At 46.3% G+C, this 18,914-nt stretch overlaps 1 protein-coding gene across 2 annotated transcripts in view; it reads right to left on the bottom strand.

The window, feature by feature from the left end:
• LOC130116135 (unconventional myosin-Ic-like) overlaps positions 1 to 10,247 on the bottom strand; it is a 79,666-nt gene extending 69,419 nt beyond the window's left edge. Inside the window, exons 1-2 of one of the 2 annotated variants that reach the window (XM_056284085.1) lie at positions 10,081 to 10,247; positions 9,595 to 9,871 (exon numbers count right to left, since the gene is read on the bottom strand). In XM_056284085.1, the coding sequence (XP_056140060.1) occupies positions 9,595 to 9,684 (90 nt within the window). In that variant the 5' untranslated portion in view covers positions 9,685 to 9,871; positions 10,081 to 10,247. Of the gene's footprint in view, positions 1 to 6,164; positions 6,294 to 9,594; positions 9,872 to 10,080 lie in introns of those variants that run through there. The other variant, XM_056284086.1, reaches the window with a different exon arrangement.
• Positions 10,248 to 18,914: the final 8,667 nt, after the last annotated feature.

Genomic DNA, 18,914 nt, shown 5'->3' with positions numbered 1-18,914 from the left:
GCAAACAACGGGATTTGCCTTTGGTGCCATATCTCAGAAAATACAAATTGGCCCAAGTGTATGGGTGTGTCACCACACCAACCCACTACAAACACATAACTGGGGAGCTCCTGGAAAATCACTGGTCTGGACTGGTGCAGCCGGCATAATTACTGGTGTGGCATGGTGCGGGGTAACATGGAGGTAGCTGTATCAGGATCCAGGGGACTTTGCAGGGCCACTGGTCAGCTTGTTACAATTATAAAGATGTGTGCATGTGGGGATCCAAATCAAACAAATGCCGGGTGTACAAAATATGTGGAGTTAATTACACTTTTCCATTAAAACAGACCAAGTAAATTCGGGTGAAAGCCGTGCACGCCAATTCTAGAGGAGATCTCAAGTCTCTAAATTCACCTGCCATACATAAGGGATGAAGGATGAGGAAAAGGAAAAGAGTCATTATTTTTCCAGACCCACATACCTTCTCCACCTCGGGGGGGGGGGGGGGGGGCTGGGACACAATGAGTCACAGATTAATGATTGAAATAAACACCAGAGAGTGCATGTGCACTAAATGCAGATGGCTTATTATTGGAACATGCAGCACAATGCCTTAACCAGTTCACACTGCAGCTGGGCTTCAGGGATAACACCGGGAAGTTTTCTGAATGGCGGAAGAGAGTCCCAGGACCAGGAGAAGGGTTTTATCCAATGGGCTGTGCAGTTGCCAACTTTAGTGCATACTTTTAAGTAGGGCCTAGCTGGCATGATAACCCCAACGCTGGCAATGAAATCACTTGAAGCACACAGAACCAACTTTGGCTGCCAGTGTACTATAAGTGCCTCCCATTATGACACACTATGAAGTTGTTGCATTTGGAATTTTACCAAATAAGCCCCTCCAAAAGCTGAGGGAAATCTCTGAACAATCTCACCCAAATTCATTAGAGCATAATGTCTGCCAATCCATGTTCCAGTGGAAGACCACAAGACTCAAGAAAAAGTGCTAAAAATGAGCACAATGCAATAAATTCCTCTGTTTTCTTATCCAACAGATATACCTTAAAATAGATGCAGCTGTATGTGACACACACACACACACACACACACACACACGCACACATTCCTATGTGCCCCAGTTTTCCCTCTCCCTCTGTCCACACAGTAAAATGGGAGAGCGAGTGAGATGAGCTAAAACGGGATTACCAGTTGCCTCACTTTATCAGCTTAATCCACATTAATGCATGTGCGTACACGTGCGTCTGAGTTAGTGCATGTGGGTCTAGGACGGGGCAGGGTTATGAAAGCAGCGATAATCAGCATTGTTCCAGGTAAACATGAATGGGCAGCACCACCCCCACACTGAGTTTCCTGCCTGGTCCAGGAGTGACTAAATATGAAGTGTCCCACACACTGTCTGTTCGCCCCGGCACAGAGGAAGACCTGCCTGAGAAATGGCTGATGACAGTAGCGCTGCTTCACCTCTCCACTCAAATTTTACAGAAAATATTCTCTCCATTTATTGTCATTATAATTATTCGACGGTCATCGTCCTTCTGATTCTTAGATATTCAAGTGACACGGAAATGACTTATTCAGACCTCTTAAGTTTTTTTTTTTTCCTCATTCAATCCCTTTCCCTGCTTCAAATGGGCTGCATGTTTTGAAGGTGATCTGGGGAATATAGGTAAATTCCTTTTCCGCACCCGCTGTAAGCGGAGCACTGACAGTATCGCAGGTCGTCTAGTAACTGGAGGGTTGCCGGTTCGATCCTCGGCTCCTCCTTGCAAAAATGTCGAGCCGTCCTTGAGCAAGACACCTCACCCCGCTACCTGCTCCCGACGAGCTGGTTGTTACCATGCACGGTTGACACCACTGTCGGTGCATGTGTGTGTGTGTGTGTGTGCATGGGTGAATGTGACACACTAATTGACTGTAAAGCCCTCCGAGTGGCCGTTGTTGCTATATAAGTGCAATCCATTTACTATTCGCCATTTAAGTCTCTGCGGATAAGAAAGCCTGCTAGATGCCCAAATTGTAAATTGTGATGCACTGTAATCAGACCATGTACAAAAATGGTAAAAGCTTGGTCTGGGGTTTGACTCATTTCCAGGGTGATTTCCAGTCCTTCAACAGTCAGAGCTGTAAAAGTGGAGGGAGGCACAGGGTTTAGTGAGTCTAACATTGGGTCCCAAGGCGGGGCTCTCTCTCTTCTGCTGGGCTGGATCTGGGAAGTGGGAAGGTTTCCCATGCAAAGGCAGTAACCCACAGCAGCTGGCTACAACCAGCCAGGTACCCAAATGCACCAGCACATCCTCCAGGGAGATTATTCATCTTCGATGACAATGTCAAATAGCCTGTCTCACTGCCAAACTTGGGGGAAAATAAAGGTAAGGGTGAAACATAGCATTTAGAAATATATATATATATATATATATATATATATATATATATATATATATATATATATATATATATATATATATATATATATTGATAGACTGTAGACTTACCATTGTCTTAAATGAAACATGTGCAACTTCAAATGCATTGCACGTTTTTTTATTAGCTTTGAAAGATGGGCTATACCCGACAAGCTAGACCATGACTAAACTAAACCATGTTTTTATCCTCCACTACATCTCTACTGATTGCAAAACCTGCACCTACACTTTATGCCATCATCAAACATCTAAAGATACCCCCCCCACACACACACACACATACAATTCCCATGCTGCACGTTAAAGCAAACTTTGATTTATGGTTTGCATTTAGTATCTGCTTTCATTTACCCGCAATGCTGATTTCTTTGTCTTCTGTCGCTGGGATGCTATTAGCACAAGTCGCCTCACCTCGGTCAACCTATTTACGGCTCTTTGATGTCCTCACAAATTGCCACCAGAGCCATAAATGTACTTTGTTCAAGGGACTACTGTTGCAAGCTAAGAGCTTTATAAACGTAACAGTTTTATTCCTGGCCTCATGTTATGATCTCCCTGCCAGCTGTTATCAGAATAAAATGTCCCAGGTCATGACCATATCTCAGTGCTTGGGTTTCACACTGTGGTCACAGATACTGAAAACTGGGAGTGGCTGGCCGGCAGTGTGGGACATATTACAGCTGTATAACCACACATCTGAGCTTTGTACATGAAGGTGAGGCGTTCTTATCCCCGATACCGCTCGTCATTTTTCACCGGCTCCTGTCTGTTCTCTCTGTGCATCCGTCCTTTTTTCTCCGGTGCTCTCACGCGTCCTTCCAGATGTCCTTAGAAAAAGTATTATGGCTGCGCGTCTATTGCAGCCATGTCTGTTTGTTGGGGCCCCGACAGCTTGATTTGACAAGTTTCATGCCAAGAGGTCAGCCGAGTGCAGGCGAGCCCTCAGCGGAGCACTTCCTATATGAGTTCAAGTACGTTTGCCTGTATTTCAGGGTGTGGGATGGAGCACGGATGCACGGATGAGAGTATTGCGGGCGTTTCTGTGCATGTGTGCATGAGTGATTGCCCATGTGTGAATCCTTCCTGTTGTAGAGGCGGTGATGGAGGCCCGGCGGGCAGCCAGGCAATAAGAGCCAGGTGTATCCTATGAGGTCTCATAGGGATGACCCTACTGGCACTGGGCTCAGTGACAGACTGGGACACTATGAGCGGGACCACCCCAGAAGAAAAAAAAAAAAGAAAGAAAAAGAAATGTCACCCTGTCAGCATCTCCACCAAAGTAGTGTTCAAACACAACAATGATGCTGCACAGTCGAATGCCATTCAATGGTTGTGAAATATTCATTAAGTTGATGAAATAAAGCAAATGTAAGTATATTTTGATTTAACCGAACAAAGTTTATTCAGGGAATGGAGAGATACTAGTCAAAAGTAATGAATTATAGCAGGATTTCAAAGGAACCCCTACCCTTTCTTGAGACTATGGTAACTGATAACAAAGAGGAATTTGCCATGATGGAATCTACCGAACATCTAATCTGACGAATAACTCGGTGCAAGCCAAGTCATATTGGTGGGTGATAAGACAAACAGAGAACCAACATGCCACGTCCTGTATTTTGACTCTGCTCTTGATATGCAAAACATCGGTGGTTCATCCAGTAATATCTACAAAGTCATGGTATTACCCTTAGTACCTATGATTTTAACATTACCGGCTTTTATCAAAGACACCTTTGCCTACAGGTCTGTAACGAGCATGAGGACCCAAGGCTCCGCTCAAGCTCATGCAGGACTGTACAGAAGTGGAAGGGAAACGCCTAACCATGTAGACTTGGACAGACAGCTGGGAAAACGCTCAACGCAACCCAAAAACTCCCCATCGCTACTCCTCGCAGTCCTATCACAGTGTAACACCAGAAATATCCCCAAAAGCCCAACCCATCGAAATAAAAAAGCCCAGCAAAAGCAATTTTCCAAAGGGGGGGGGGGAATCTGCCTCACAGCATTCATCCCAAACCAGTCGTCCAATGCAAACTCTACTATAAAACAGAAAGCACAACAGCACAAACATGGTCTGCTGTATCAACACAGCACTGATCCAACTTCAGGAACCAACTTCAATACTCAATACATGCATGCATGCATTGCGTAAGGAAGAAATTGAAGGGCTATTTTACCCATATTTTTACAGTGATCATTTGCAAACTTTACACCCCGAGAGACTTTTAAATTAGACACCAAATTACAGACCACAAAATGCATTGCAACTAAACTGCAACTTCATTGTGAAGTTGTGCCAGGATTATGCAGCACTGTGTTGCAGCACTTCTCCAAAGCCAATCAACAAGCCGTTATTCCAAAACACTTGCATCCAGCTTAACTGCCATGATAACCAGACACAGACAGACAGACATACAGACAGACATATACATAGATTAGACAGACAGACAGACAGACAGACAGACAGACAGATAGACAGATAGATAGATAGATAGATAGATAGATAGATAGATAGATAGATAGATAGATAGATAGATAGATAGAGTTCATTATGGAGAGGTATATGCAGTCCTGCCCTTCAGGGGACCTTGAAAGAGCAGCTGACCTCTGAGGAATATCCCTCCCACGTTGGATCATTTGTTCATACTTCTTTTTATCCGCTTACATTCTGTCTGTTTATCTTTCGCATGTGTGTAGCTACCCCTCTATATATTTCCCTCTCTTTCCACCCTCCTCCCGCGCGCACGCACACACACTGCTAGGATACAGCTCACGTTTAATAGGGCGGAGAGTAATCGCCAGTAAGGAGGAGATGGACAAATTTGGGCGTGAAAATCGACTTTAACTTAACGTTTTAACTCAACAGTTTGGTCAACGTTAAACAAAATATCCCGTTCGCAGCTAATCGGCGAGTGCCATTTCAAACCCACTTCCACACACGAAGCACCGCCACACCAAAGTGCTGCTGGGCCTGCGCGCGTGTGTGTGTGTGTGTGTGTGTTGTGTACATGCGGTCCATCGCCGGGTGGACGGGGCTGCTGGATGCAGCGCTCGCCACCCAGGAAAACGCTTTCGGAGCCAGTCCGACAGATTATACGTCAACGGTTGGCCAGAGCCGGCCGGCTATTGGCAACGCCTCGGCGTAGTAAATTGCGTTGAGGAAAACGTGTTTACATAAACATAAACAGCGCCGCTATAAAAGAGGGCACCTGTATAGTAAAAAGATTTATGTCGCACCTAATCGCACGTGTGATAGGATGTAATGAAGACGAAATAACTCCGCTGTGATCTCTGTTCGTCTGTCCGGTATCTATAAAAACACAAAACTAAACAAAACTAAACAAAACAAAACAGTAGTAACCTGACGGGCTGGAACTAATGAGCGATGCGGGGATAAGTTCGGAGCAGACGACAAACTTGAGTTCATCCTTGGGTGATTTGGGACGGTTCAAACTTTGGTTGTACTATACACCGCGCGCGCGCGCACACACACACACACAGGGTGTCTCTCTCTAAACCTTTCCAGCGCCACAGTTCTGTACCGCGGGCTTGACTTCAGAACAGAACCCACCGCTTTTACCGACAATGACACGTTTGATGCTGCAAACTTCAATGTATTGCGTCACAGTGTATCGCACAATGGAACGTAACCTCCCATTGTCACCAGCGCACCGAAATGAAACAAAAACGCTGCCCGGACATCCAGCAAGCAGCAACTTTGACTCGCCCACATACCTTCAAATAGCCGGAGTCAAATGCACCAGTATAACCTGCTCCGCCCCGGTCGCTGCTGTCTGTCTCCGCTCTTCGCCGACGGGGTTAGAAAGAGGGATCTGATTAGGGTGACAGTTGCACAGAGAGAACAGGGGAAATCTTTTTGACTCAGCCTCCCTCCCTCCCTCCTCCCCCCCGGCGCGAGCGTGTCAGTCCGAAGACTCGTGTCAGTCAGTAGGCGAGTCCTCCTCATTTCTGTTCCTCCCACCGCGGTCCGAGCCAGCCCACTGGCCGCAAACCCCTGTGGCTTTTCCCTAGAACCGTAACTCGAGTGTAAATAGGTTTCTCATTAACGACCCCCCCCTCCCCAAAAAAAAAACAAGAGTTGTGGGGCAGTTCAGCGGAGTATCGATTCAGTGGTTATTGCACAACGCGTTGCTGTTATTTTCACTTCTCATCGGTGAGATCCAGACAATACGCAGACTCGGAGAAACATTTCCCCTCACACGAGAATCCGTGATATCGGGATGAATCGTGCATTGACTCAGTTTTCCCCACCAACCAATTTCCCTCTTGGGTCTCTCAGCACGACAACGCCAAACCAGGAAGTCACACACACACACGCGCGCGCGCAGTCATCCCAACGCTTCGTGTGAGTGGTGGGACTTATTTTAGCCCTCGGTGCATATCGTCACTGTTTTCTTTACAGAACACCATCGCGGGGATGGGCAGTTTATTTTCTATCTAACAGCATAACCGCTAGCTGAATCATGAGCGCCATATCTCCTGAATTCCCGCCATAGTTCCTTATCCCGTTAAAAAAAACATATTTTCCCTTTAAAGCAGCCTAGTCTCGCGGTATCAGAGCGTAACATAACCCGTTGTCACAGTGCATGATATTAACACACAACGGGATAATATACAAGCCAAAGCACGACTATGGTGTGGGGTAAGCATAGCGGTGGAGCCCCCGAGTGTATGGGCTGAGTTTCAGAAGAGCTCTCATTCCATCTACTGTCAACAGGCATGTTACTGCACGGTGAGACTGAGCGCACCAGACCTGCCCCTCCTTTCAGCAGGGCAAGTTTCGTTCCCTCTTGCGTTAACTCTTGAAACACAGACAGACAGACAGACAGAACCCAGCCAACCCAAATTCCATAGGCCTGCATCATCCTAGCTCTATAATGACTTTGTTGTGTTGTGCAACGTGTGCCCCGCTCCCTATAAAGGTGACCTTTAACAGCTTGACGAGCGGGTCGGTCAGTGCGGCGCAAGGTTGCAATACGGCACTGCTGCCAGAGGGGGGAGTGATCCTCCAAAATGACCCCAGTCTCTCTATGCGGATCAATCCCTGCGGCAGCTCACACGCCTACACGCGGCTAAACACACACTCACGCCCACTGCGGTGACCCGAGCTGGAGAGAAGTTACATCCTGTTGACAGAAGGCGGACAGTGGTTCACGGATGGGCTCTGATGGGTGATTGGCGCCGTTCGGGAGGACGCTGGTGCCGACCCAGCTTAACCCTCGCTGCTGTCTCGAACTGTATCGAAATATGAAATAACACCAGCCATGTTGCTGCCTAAAGGTGCTCACACTAATCGTCCTGTCATTATATCACGTGTTAATCAATCTCTCTCTCTCTCTCTCTCTCTCTCTCTCTCTCTCTCTCTCTCTCTCTCTCTCTCTCTCTCTCTCTCTCTCTCTCTTCTCTCTCTCTCTCTCTCACACACACACACACACACAATCTGTAGTCCACCTCTCGTCTCTATTACAGTAATGCACACGAACACGTCTCACACACGTTAACAGACACACATTAACAGGGGGGGTTAACCTTAACGGGATGTTGGAAGGGGGCGGGACGGGGAGGGGGGTCGTCGTTTCCTCCCGTGTCAGGCAGCTACAGGACATTCCTTGCCTCCCCAGTCATCACTTACCAAAATGACAGCAGGCTCCATTAAGTTACAGCGTGAGAGCCAAGTTAGACTGGACATTTTGGAGCATGTTGGAAAGGGGACGATTTCACTGGAGCAGGGGAACATGAACTGAAATTCACCCATTAAAATAATGACTGTTCCCCCAAAGACAAGTTCTGACCAATGGTTTGCAGTAAGAGCGAGCACGCCATACATCATATCATGTAATATGATTATAAACGAAATCCTGGCTTTCTGGGGTTTGTTTTTTTTTTTTGCTTGAATTGCAAATTTCCATCAAGTGTTAACCTCCACCCTACCAGATGGTGTGTCATGGCTGCTCTATTAGACATCCACTAACATTAAGATAGAAACGTCAGTGGCAGAACACTTAAAACCACTGTTTAAGAAATTGCAGGTGGACTCGGTGATCAACTCAGGGGACAAAATCCATTTATGCATAATTTGCTCTAGTCATAGCTTAAAGCGGAAGTGGTAAATTTCCGACTTTTTTTATTTACTGATTACTACGTTTCGAATCTGCATTTATACTCATTCAAAAAGTACTCAACAGTCATTGGTTCATTCATTCATTCAGTTGTATGGCCCCTGCCGTTAGCATGATCAGATTCAAGATTCATGATGCTTCGTTGCCATTTGCTACTGGTGCGCTGGGAACCTCACGCGCTCATATAACAAATAGCCTCGAGTCTGTAGAACACTACGTCATCAATACCGTTACGTACACACTCACAACAAACTCAGTCACTGTCAGCGTAACGTCCAGAGCCCCACGAGTTATAGCCTCTGCTATTTTATGTCTATTGGAGGAAATTATCCGACAACGTGATGCCGCCAAGCAGGTCGTGGCAGAAAGAATGTGTGGTTGTTTCTGGTGGGAATCGAACTACATCACACCACTGCAGTCAGCGTCATCCCGCCGCTGAGTTGCGTAAAAGCTGATTTGGAATCAGAGTCCTGCACGGGACAGAAACTCCAGCCCTAGTCCGTCCGCTTTCGTCCAGCCCCGGCCCGATAAAACCTGCAGCGTTTTCAGCCCGAACCCGACCCGAGACCGACACCGATATCACTTTAAACTCTCTATCTGACGCGCGCTCGCGCTCTGATACACGCACGCACATGCACGCACGCACATGCACGCACACACAGACACGCGCACGGAATGGTCAACTGTATGCGTATATAATCAGTATGACAATATGTCAGACAGTGGCCTGTGTGTATGGGAAGTTAAACGAGCCCGAGCCCGACCTGAGCCAGATCTATTAAAACAAAAAACACAAAAAAAAACTGGCGACCCGACCCAAATTGACTCAACTCGTGGGGACCCTCCGGGACCCGATGGGCTTGCAGACCTCTACTTGTAAAGAGGGATGAAGATGAATAGGACGTCGGGCAAGGCTTTATGTTAGCCACAGTGCTGTGTGTGTGTGTGTGTGTGTGTGTGTGTGTGTGTGTGTGTGTGTGTGTGTGTGTGTGTGTGTGTGTGTGTGTGTGTGTGTGCGGACTGACCTTGCAGCTGTGGCAGTAGCTCTCCCCATTTTTCCCCGGAGAGAGGATGATCTCCCCCGTAGGGATCAGCTGGATCTTCAGTTCCATCATCTCTCTTGTTCTTCCTCTCGCCCCTCTCCCCGTCCCTCGTCTTTCCTGTCCCGGGCTACTATTTCTGACCGTCTCTGTCTTCTCCGGCTGTCCCTCTGGTCCCAGTATGTCTGACTGTGCCTCTCCGTCAGTGTGTCAGGGAAAACTCCACCTTTCTCGCCTTGCCTGGAATGTCCCCAAAATTCCTCTGGATCGGGAGAAAGACAGTTATGAACCATCACACATAGAGACAATACAGGTTCAGAGAGCTCTCTTTGACTATGAGGAAGGTTTGGGATTTGTACACTAAACAGACCAAAAAAAGAAAAGCTTCCTGAGCTGATATCAAAATGTCCCTTGCCAGCTGGGCGGTATATCCTCTTAGTCAAATAGGAGCCTTCTCGCCAGCGGTGTTACCTGCTGTTGTCCTGTGCGCTTTTGCCTCAAGAAGAAGAAAAAAAGAAGGGGGATCTCAAGGCAAATGTGAGAAGTGGTTGGAGGTTGGAACGCAGCTAGAAAGGCGTGATGCCCACACAGAGGAGGGGAGATGTGTAGACCGCTTGTAAGGGTGTGTTACCTGTTGCTGCGCGGGGAGGCACAGTGACGCCGGTTTCCCCTCGCCGCAGCCAGAGGGAGGATGTTGCTGCTCCGGCGGTGGGATCTCAGGGAGGATGTGGAGCAGCCTTCGCTTGAGATGGACGCGTCACATAAGAGGATGCGGGTCTTCAGTCCTGGCTGGTGTGCATGTTTGAAGGGGTTGAAAATATGTTTGTATCGTGGAAAGCAGACGAAAATATGATTTCAGCACTTTGGATTCCCTTCCCCCCCCCCTTTTGGGGCGAGGTCTTTACCGGTAAAGAAACTCACCCAGACAAGCGTTTTAACAGCATTCATCCATAAATTCCCAAGTTGGTCATTCTGAGAGCACATGGACTAAAAGTGTCGAGCGTGTTAGAGGTGATGGTTGTTCCCATAGCCCATAGTTGGCTGCTAGATTTTACATTCTGGCGTTGCCTGTCACTCTTCAGCACTGAGACTTGGAAGGAAAAAAACTGCACTTGTGTGTACACACACACACACACACACACACACACACACACACTGCTGGCTCAAGCAATGCTCTCTCCTTGGCTCAGCATCCTGCCTCAGACATTCCCAGTACACACCCAAAAGAGTGTGCATATGATGTGCAAGAGTGTGTGCACCCGCATGTGTGTGTGTGTGTGTGTGTGTGTGTGTGTGTGTGTGTGTGTGTGTGTGTGTGTGTGTGTGTGTGTGTGTGTGTATGTAAGTGAGCATATGAAGGAACCCCTAAGCTTCCCTTCAAATTACAAGAGGAAGGCACGCGTATGCACCACACGCTCTCCAAAAACAAATAAGGAACTTGTGCTCTCGCAGCAGACGGTTTCCTGTACCCAAGAACATGAATAAACTGATGCCTTCACACACACACACACACACACACACACACACACACACACACACACACACACACACACACACACACACACACACGCACACAGATAGTTGCACAGGGGTGAGGGCTTCCAGGGAAAGGGGGCAGAGTGTGACACCGCTGCCATATGTTCCTGTCTTTGTGACAGAATGATGTAAACATGTAAGCTTAATGTAAACACGTTTGGGCCGATCCCAACCCGTCTCCAACTCTGAAACCCTCCCTGCATTCCGGTTTTGTTCTGTACCAGCAAACTGGGATGAAGTCCAGTCTCTGTGACTCTTCACGTTCACATGCAGTTGTTAGGAGGTTAGCATTCGAAGCCTTTCATTGTGATTTGTGGGTTTGGTTGTGGTGCGACTAACCAAGGGGAAAGTGCGCAAAGTAGTTTGGCGGCGGTTTTGCGTGTGAGAGGAGTATGTGTGAAGAGTGCGTAGCACTTTCACTGCTCATCATTCCTCTATTCGTTCCTCTTTTTACTTCTGGGGAGGAGTAAAAAGATGGTGTTGTTGTTTGTTACCGATTTCCCATGTCGGCCTGCACTAATACAATATAGGTTTTCTTCAGATGCCCTTACATGAGTTGCAGTATGATCAATCAACATATATGCTGTGTTGTATAGTGTGTATCTAGGTTTGCGCGCCTGCCTCCCACAATTATGTGAGCATCGTAAGTGATTTGTGTGTGTTTTCATGCATGTGGCGGGCATCTGGGGCTGTTGGTGAGACGGGAAGTGACAATGACACACATCCTCTGACCTCTGACATGCTGGATGCATTCCTGACAGCCTGGCATCAACAGGAAAACCTGTGGCCTTGACACACACACGCACACGCACGCACGCGCACACGCACGCACACACACACACACACACGAACAGTGCAGCCTTGCACCAGATATACATGGCTCTGAGCAGTTCTATTTTAAAGAAAGAACACGTGGTTTGGATCTGATTAATTGCCAGGACAAATTCGCTGTTGTTATGTAACGCCAGATAAAATGTAAAAAAAAATAATCAAAGGAACTCCATAAACTCAGTGCATTTATTGTTTACTCCAGAGGACATCAACATGAGTTCAGATGTTAGATTGTTTATAGGCATTGTTGAAATTTTAGTATATAGATAATAAAATAAAGTTTGAATCAGTTCATCCAGATACAACTTTACTGGCAGTTACGTTTCATCACTCAGCTGAGTGAGTGATGAAATGTATCTCCCAGGAAACATTGTATCCGGATGAACTGATTCAACCTTCTTTGATTTTCTTACCTGGATTAGTGAGCATGCATCAAGGTGCTATATAGATACTGTTGATAAAGAATTTGAAATCACATATCAAGAATTATTCCGTTGAACCACATACATTTTCATATACACAGCTGTTTTTAAATATGTTTAGCCAAGCAACTTTTAGTCAGCGCTCATTTTCAGGATATAGATTTCAGCTACCGTATGTACGAATGTTTGCCACAAAGCACCTAACCTTTCTGAAGCTATAGATGGATATTTACTTAAAATGAGTGTAAAAAAATCATTCACCAAGAATGAAATGAGTCCAATTGTCGGGGCAAGTGGTGGTTAGCGCTGAAAGAGAAAGTTCTGTCGCTGGATTCGCTGGAGAACAGGATTCGCTGGAGAACAGGGTTGCAAAAAAAGACTTCCTATTTTTCTTGCCGGGGATCATTATATCTGTCAACACGCTAAGGTCATGGAAACCCCGCCACACCCCTCTCAGCTATACTTCCTCCTCTCCCATCTTTTCCTCTCCTCTTCCCTTCTGGTTCATCCTCATCTTTCCTTCTTTTCAGTTTGCTTACTTTGTTTGTCTTTACGGTTTTTCCCCCCCATCTTTCTCCCTTCGCTTTCTTCTGCCTTTTCTTTTCCGCGGCTGTTCGTTCTTTCTTCGGTTCAACAGACTCGATCCGAGGTGGGAGCCATGAGAAGATAGATACGGCTCCTGTCAGAGGGCCAAAGGCTCCTAACGGAGCACAATCAAACTGGCTACACACACACACACACACACACACACACACACACACACACACACACACACACACACACACACACACACACACACACACACACACTACGTCAGGACTCGCTTCCAGTTTGCAAGAGAGAGAGAGATAGTAGGTCTGTTCACATGTTTGTGTATTATCTGTACACACACACTGACAAAAATTAAGCGCTGTGTGTCTTTCTGTGCGAAAGGGGCACTTGGCCCAAGTGGCCCAGTGCAGTGTGTGTGTGTGTGTGGGGGGGGGGGGGTGCAGGGAACAGCAGAGCTATAGTTCACAGGTTCATCCACATTATATTTCTGGTTCACCCCTGTAACTGGATCCCAGACAGAGGCTCAGCGCAGACCAGACTGGCCTGGACCTGGCTGAGTAAATCTCACAAGTGTTCCCCCGAAAATAGCCCTGCCTATTTATAACTCCTGTCTCTGCAGCAGAAGAGGAAGTTCATAATATTTCATTGACGTTTGTTCCCCGGGTCCCTCTCAGAGAGCTGTAATCAGGCTCCGACAATACTACGCCGTAGCAGTTTCCAGTTTCCACAGGAAGGTATGGAAGCTCGAAGGGAGCTGATTAGACTGCAGTACTTTCAGGCAGCTGCCTGGATAGAGGCTCGACAACTAGCACACACCCTGCAGTTAAGTGTGTAATAATGAGACCTTTATCAAAACACAATTAACTTCTTTTATTGAAGGCATTCTGTCTATGCTGCATTTTAATATTCTTTTGTCGTAGACCCCCCTCCAACAGCACCACTCACACACACACACTGTCACCACCATCACTTGTGCTGGCCTCTTTCAGCAGACTAGCGCGCCCTACCACACTGCACATTATTCAGGAATGGTTTGAGGCACTTTTTGTGGTTGGTCTTCGTTGTGCCGCCAAAATAGCGCCGACCCGCCAAGGCATGGACTCTACAAGACCCCCGAAGGTGGCCTCTGGTATCTGGCACCAAAACATTAGCAGCAGATCCTTTAAGTCCTGTAAGTTGTGAGGCGGAGGTGCAGTGGATCGGACTTGTCGGTCCAGCACATCCCACAGATGCTCGATTGGATTGAGATCTGGAGAATTTGGAGGCCAGTGCAACACCTTGAACACTTCATCATGTTCCTCAAACCAGTGTGCAGTGTGGCAGGGCGCCGTAGCCTGCTGAAAGAGGCCACTGCCATCAGGGAATACCATTGCCATGAAAGTGTGTACCTGGTCTGCAATGATGTTTAGGTAGGTGGCACGTGTCAAATTGAAGTCCATATGATTGACCAGACCCAGGGTTTATCAGCAGAACATTCCCCAGAGTATCACACTCCCTCCACCAATTTGCCGTCTTCCCACAGCGCATCCTGGTGCCATCACTTCCTCAGTATGTAAACGGTGCACACCGTCCACGTGGTCTAAAAGAAAACAGAACTCATTGGACCAGATGACCTTCTTCCACTGCTCCATCATCCAGTTCTGACGCTAGCGAGCCCATTGTCGGCACTTTCGACGGTGGACAGGGGTCATCATGGGCACTCTGACCAGTCTGTGGCTACGCAGGCCCATACGCAGTAGGGTGTGATGCACTGTGTTATGACCCATTCCTCCCATAACCATCATTAAAATGTTCGGTGACATACCACAGTAGACCTTCTGTCGGTTTGGACCAGACGGGATAGCCTTCGTTGCCTTTGTGCATCGATGAGCTTTGGGTGCCCAACACCCTGTCGCCAGTTTGTGGTTTGTCCCTTCTCGGACCACTCTCAGTAGGTACTCACCACTGCTGACCGGGAGCACCCCCCACACCTTGCTGTTTCAGAAATGCTCCGACCCCAGTGGAGTAAGTTTCACTTGAACATTGGGGGGGACACATTTAGCGGGGGGTCAGGGGGTCCTCCCCATGGAAATGTTGAGCATCACACATTTAATTTAGTCTACCATTTAATATCATCATCATCACTACAGCTGATAGTGACCTCAAGGTGATCATTTTGGGTACAGCAGCATGAAATAACTTTTTAATAGTAAATAAATCTAAATAGTTCACCAGTGGAACAAATCCAAACATTCACAATTTGAACAATTTGTAGCGACTTCGGGGGGCAGTCTGGGAGACCGTCGCCACAGCCAAGACGAGAACCCGTGTGTCCCACTCCGCAAGCGACAACGTTAACCAGTCGACTAAAGGGTCCGACCCGTTAGGGAAGGACCAACGTGTCTACTTATCCATGCAGGTTACACTATCCCCCTCCTTCGGCGCTTCAGCATATCAGCACCCTCACGCCTCTGGGTGCACGCGCTTCCGATGACCTCACGGTCTCACCATCCCACTTCTGACACCAATGTAGCGAATTCGGGGGGCAGTTTGGGAGACCGTCGCCACAGCCGGGACGCGAACCCGTATCTCCCACTCCGCAAGCGACAACGTTTACCAGTCGACTAAAGGGTCCGACCCGTTAGTCAAGGACCAACGTGTCTACTCATCCATGCACGTTACAAATTAAAGTTATCTTAGCTTGTGTGACAACCACAGAAAATAGCGTAACAGGAAGAAAAATCTGTAAACTTAAACTAGTAACCGTTAGCTGTTAGTAGAACTAGCTAGGTTCTTCTAGGTAATTCTCTCATCTTACTCTCTTTTTTGCACCAAAAAAGCACCGGATATCTTCTGTTACTTTCCTCTTGCTCATGTTGACTCTGTGAATGAAAGTAGTAGATGTATTTGAACTAATACAATACCCTTGGCACAAATTGGTTTGTAGATGTAACTATTATGTTAGCTCATGTGCCCGAAATGATCAGTTCAAGTTCATTTAAGCTAACATAAACATCTAGGGGCTACTGTTAGCAAGCGCTAGCTAGCTAGCTAGCTAGTTCGTGAGGGGGTCTGAACTGATAACCCCAAACACAAGTTATAAACTAGATAAGGCTATAATTCATCCGGAAATACGTAAGAAAATCTAACTCAGAAACCCCAAAGGTAAGAAAGGGTGGTGTACTGGGCTAGACAAGCAAGCTGGCTAGCTACGTTACTTACACTTGCTTACACCATCATTCATGCTCCGGTCTCCTGGTTGTCAGGGGGCAACTGCAAGACAGCAACGAGGTCGGCAATCCCAGTGGCAAGGTTAAAATGGTATGGTCCAAGCATAGGGGTGTATGAAATCGTTGGAAAACAAGTATGAATGACATTTTAAGTAGTTCGACTGTCTGTGTTGTTATTTTACCTTTTTTGGCGAGGGAGTTAACATTGTCATTCATGATATATTTTTTGGGGGGGGGACAAATTCACCTCTTCTACATATTGAGGGGGACATGTCCCCCCTGACCCCCCCCCATAAGTTACGCCTGTACCTGACCCAGTCGTCTGGCCATAACAATTTGGCCCTTTTCAAAGTCGCTCATATTTTTACTCCTGCCCAATTCTCCTGGATCCGACATATTGACTACGAGAACTGATTGTTCACTTACCATTAAATCTACCCAGACCTTGACATGTGCCCTTGTCTGGAGATGATCAACGTTATATGGTTCATCTTTGAGTGGTCATAATGTTTTGGTTTATCAATGTGTATATCTCTATCTCTCTCTCTCTCTCTCTCTCTCTCTATATATATATATATATCTATATATATATATCTCTATATATATATATCCATCCATCCATTACCTGAACCGCTTATCCTGCTTGCAGGGTCGCAGGGATGCTGGAGCCTATTCCAGCAGTCATTGGGCGGCAGGCAGGCGGGGAGAAACCCTGGACAGGCCAGGCCCTCAGGCCATCACAGGGCATACATATATACACTACCGTTCAAAAGTTTGGGATCACCCAAACAATTGTGTTTTCCATGAAAAGTCACACTTATTCACCAACATATGTTGTGAAATGAATAGAAAATAGAGTCAAGACATTGACAAGGTTAGAAATAATGATTTGTATTTGAAATAAGATTTTTTTTACATCAAACTTTGCTTTCGTCAAAGAATCCTCCATTTGCAGCAATTACAGCATTGCAGACCTTTGGCATTCTAGCTGTTAATTTGTTGAGGTAATCTGGAGAAATTGCACCCCACGCTTCCAGAAGCAGCTCCCACAAGTTGGATTGGTTGGATGGGCACTTCTTTGAGCAGATTGAGTTTCTGGAGCATCACATTTGTGGGGTCAATTAAACGCTCAAAATGGCCAGAAAAAGAGAACTTTCATCTGAAACTCGACAGTCTATTCTTGTTCTTAGAAATGAAGGCTATTCCATGCGAGAAATTGCTAAGAAATTGAAGATTTCCTACACCGGTGTGTACTACTCCCTTCAGAGGACAGCACAAACAGGCTCTAACCAGAGTAGAAAAAGAAGTGGGAGGCCGCGTTGCACAACTGAGCAAGAAGATAAGTACATTAGAGTCTCTAGTTTGAGAAACAGACGCCTCACAGGTCCCCAACTGGCATCTTCATTAAATAGTACCTGTTAGAGCCTGTTTGTGCTGTCCTCTGAAGGGAGTAGTACACACCGGTGTAGGAAATCTTCAATTTCTTAGCAATTTCTCGCATGGAATAGCCTTCATTTCTAAGAACAAGAATAGACTGTCGAGTTTCAGATGAAAGTTCTCTTTTTCTGGCCATTTTGAGCGTTTAATTGACCCCACAAATGTGATGCTCCAGAAACTCAATCTGCTCAAAGAAGTGCCCATCCAACCAATCCAACTTGTGGGAGCTGCTTCTGGAAGCGTGGGGTGCAATTTCTCCAGATTACCTCAACAAATTAACAGCTAGAATGCCAAAGGTCTGCAATGCTGTAATTGCTGCAAATGGAGGATTCTTTGACGAAAGCAAAGTTTGATGTAAAAAAAATCTTATTTCAAATACAAATCATTATTTCTAACCTTGTCAATGTCTTGACTCTATTTTCTATTCATTTCACAACATATGGTGGTGAATAAGTGTGACTTTTCATGGAAAACACGAAATTGTTTGGGTGATCCCAAACTTTTGAACGGTAGTATATATATATATGTAGTGAGATTTGTTGGAACCTGATTCCCTCTTCCCTCTTGAGGTTTCATTTTACAGCAGGAAGCTCTGAAAGCCAGTGGAGGTGAAATTATAGGTTGTTGTGATGACCCAGCACATCATTTGAACACTCCGGGTTCTTTAACTGCTAGGTATATGAAGATCTGTGAGTGTGAACACTCTCAGATATGGGTGTTTTCATCAGCGCAAGCCCAATTTGTTAACAGAACAGCCATAATGTAGGCACACAAACCTACAAGGGTTAAGAAAGGGAGAGTACTTTCTTACTAAAATAAATTTATGAAAACTTGAAAATCTCTCGTCTCCAATTCTGTTCCATTTCAGTGATGATGTTCGGCTGGTCTGTGGCTAACGACACATCCTAAAATGAGACTTATTTCCATTTATTTTCTCTGTGCGACTGAGATTTACTATGGCTAAGGACTCTGATGTCTGGTAGAGTGAGTCATTCACCATCAATCACTGGCAATGCTAAACAGTCAGTGTGCAGAGCCTCCACACAAGTCCTCAGGCTCTTCAAGCTAAATAAGCTATTAATAGTCATTAGCCTTATAATTGGTTTACCGTCATACTCATGTGGATCATTACATTATTGCAGACCCAGAATCGTGTTACTCTATCTGTAGTGAGAGTGGTTCCAGCCATGCCGCATCAAGAAAGAATCTATGACCTTTGTCCTAGAGGATGTGCCCTACCTCCCCTGCACATATTAAAGATAACCTTTGAACCACAGCCGGCCTAAATCTGTTGGAAATCTACCAGATAAAGGCCCAT

The sequence above is a fragment of the Lampris incognitus genome, chromosome 7, assembly GCF_029633865.1.
Source record: "Lampris incognitus isolate fLamInc1 chromosome 7, fLamInc1.hap2, whole genome shotgun sequence".
Classification (NCBI taxonomy): domain Eukaryota; kingdom Metazoa; phylum Chordata; class Actinopteri; order Lampriformes; family Lampridae; genus Lampris; species Lampris incognitus.
The sequence above is the reverse complement of the archived record's forward strand: the minus strand, read 5'-3'. Positions and strand labels throughout refer to the sequence as shown.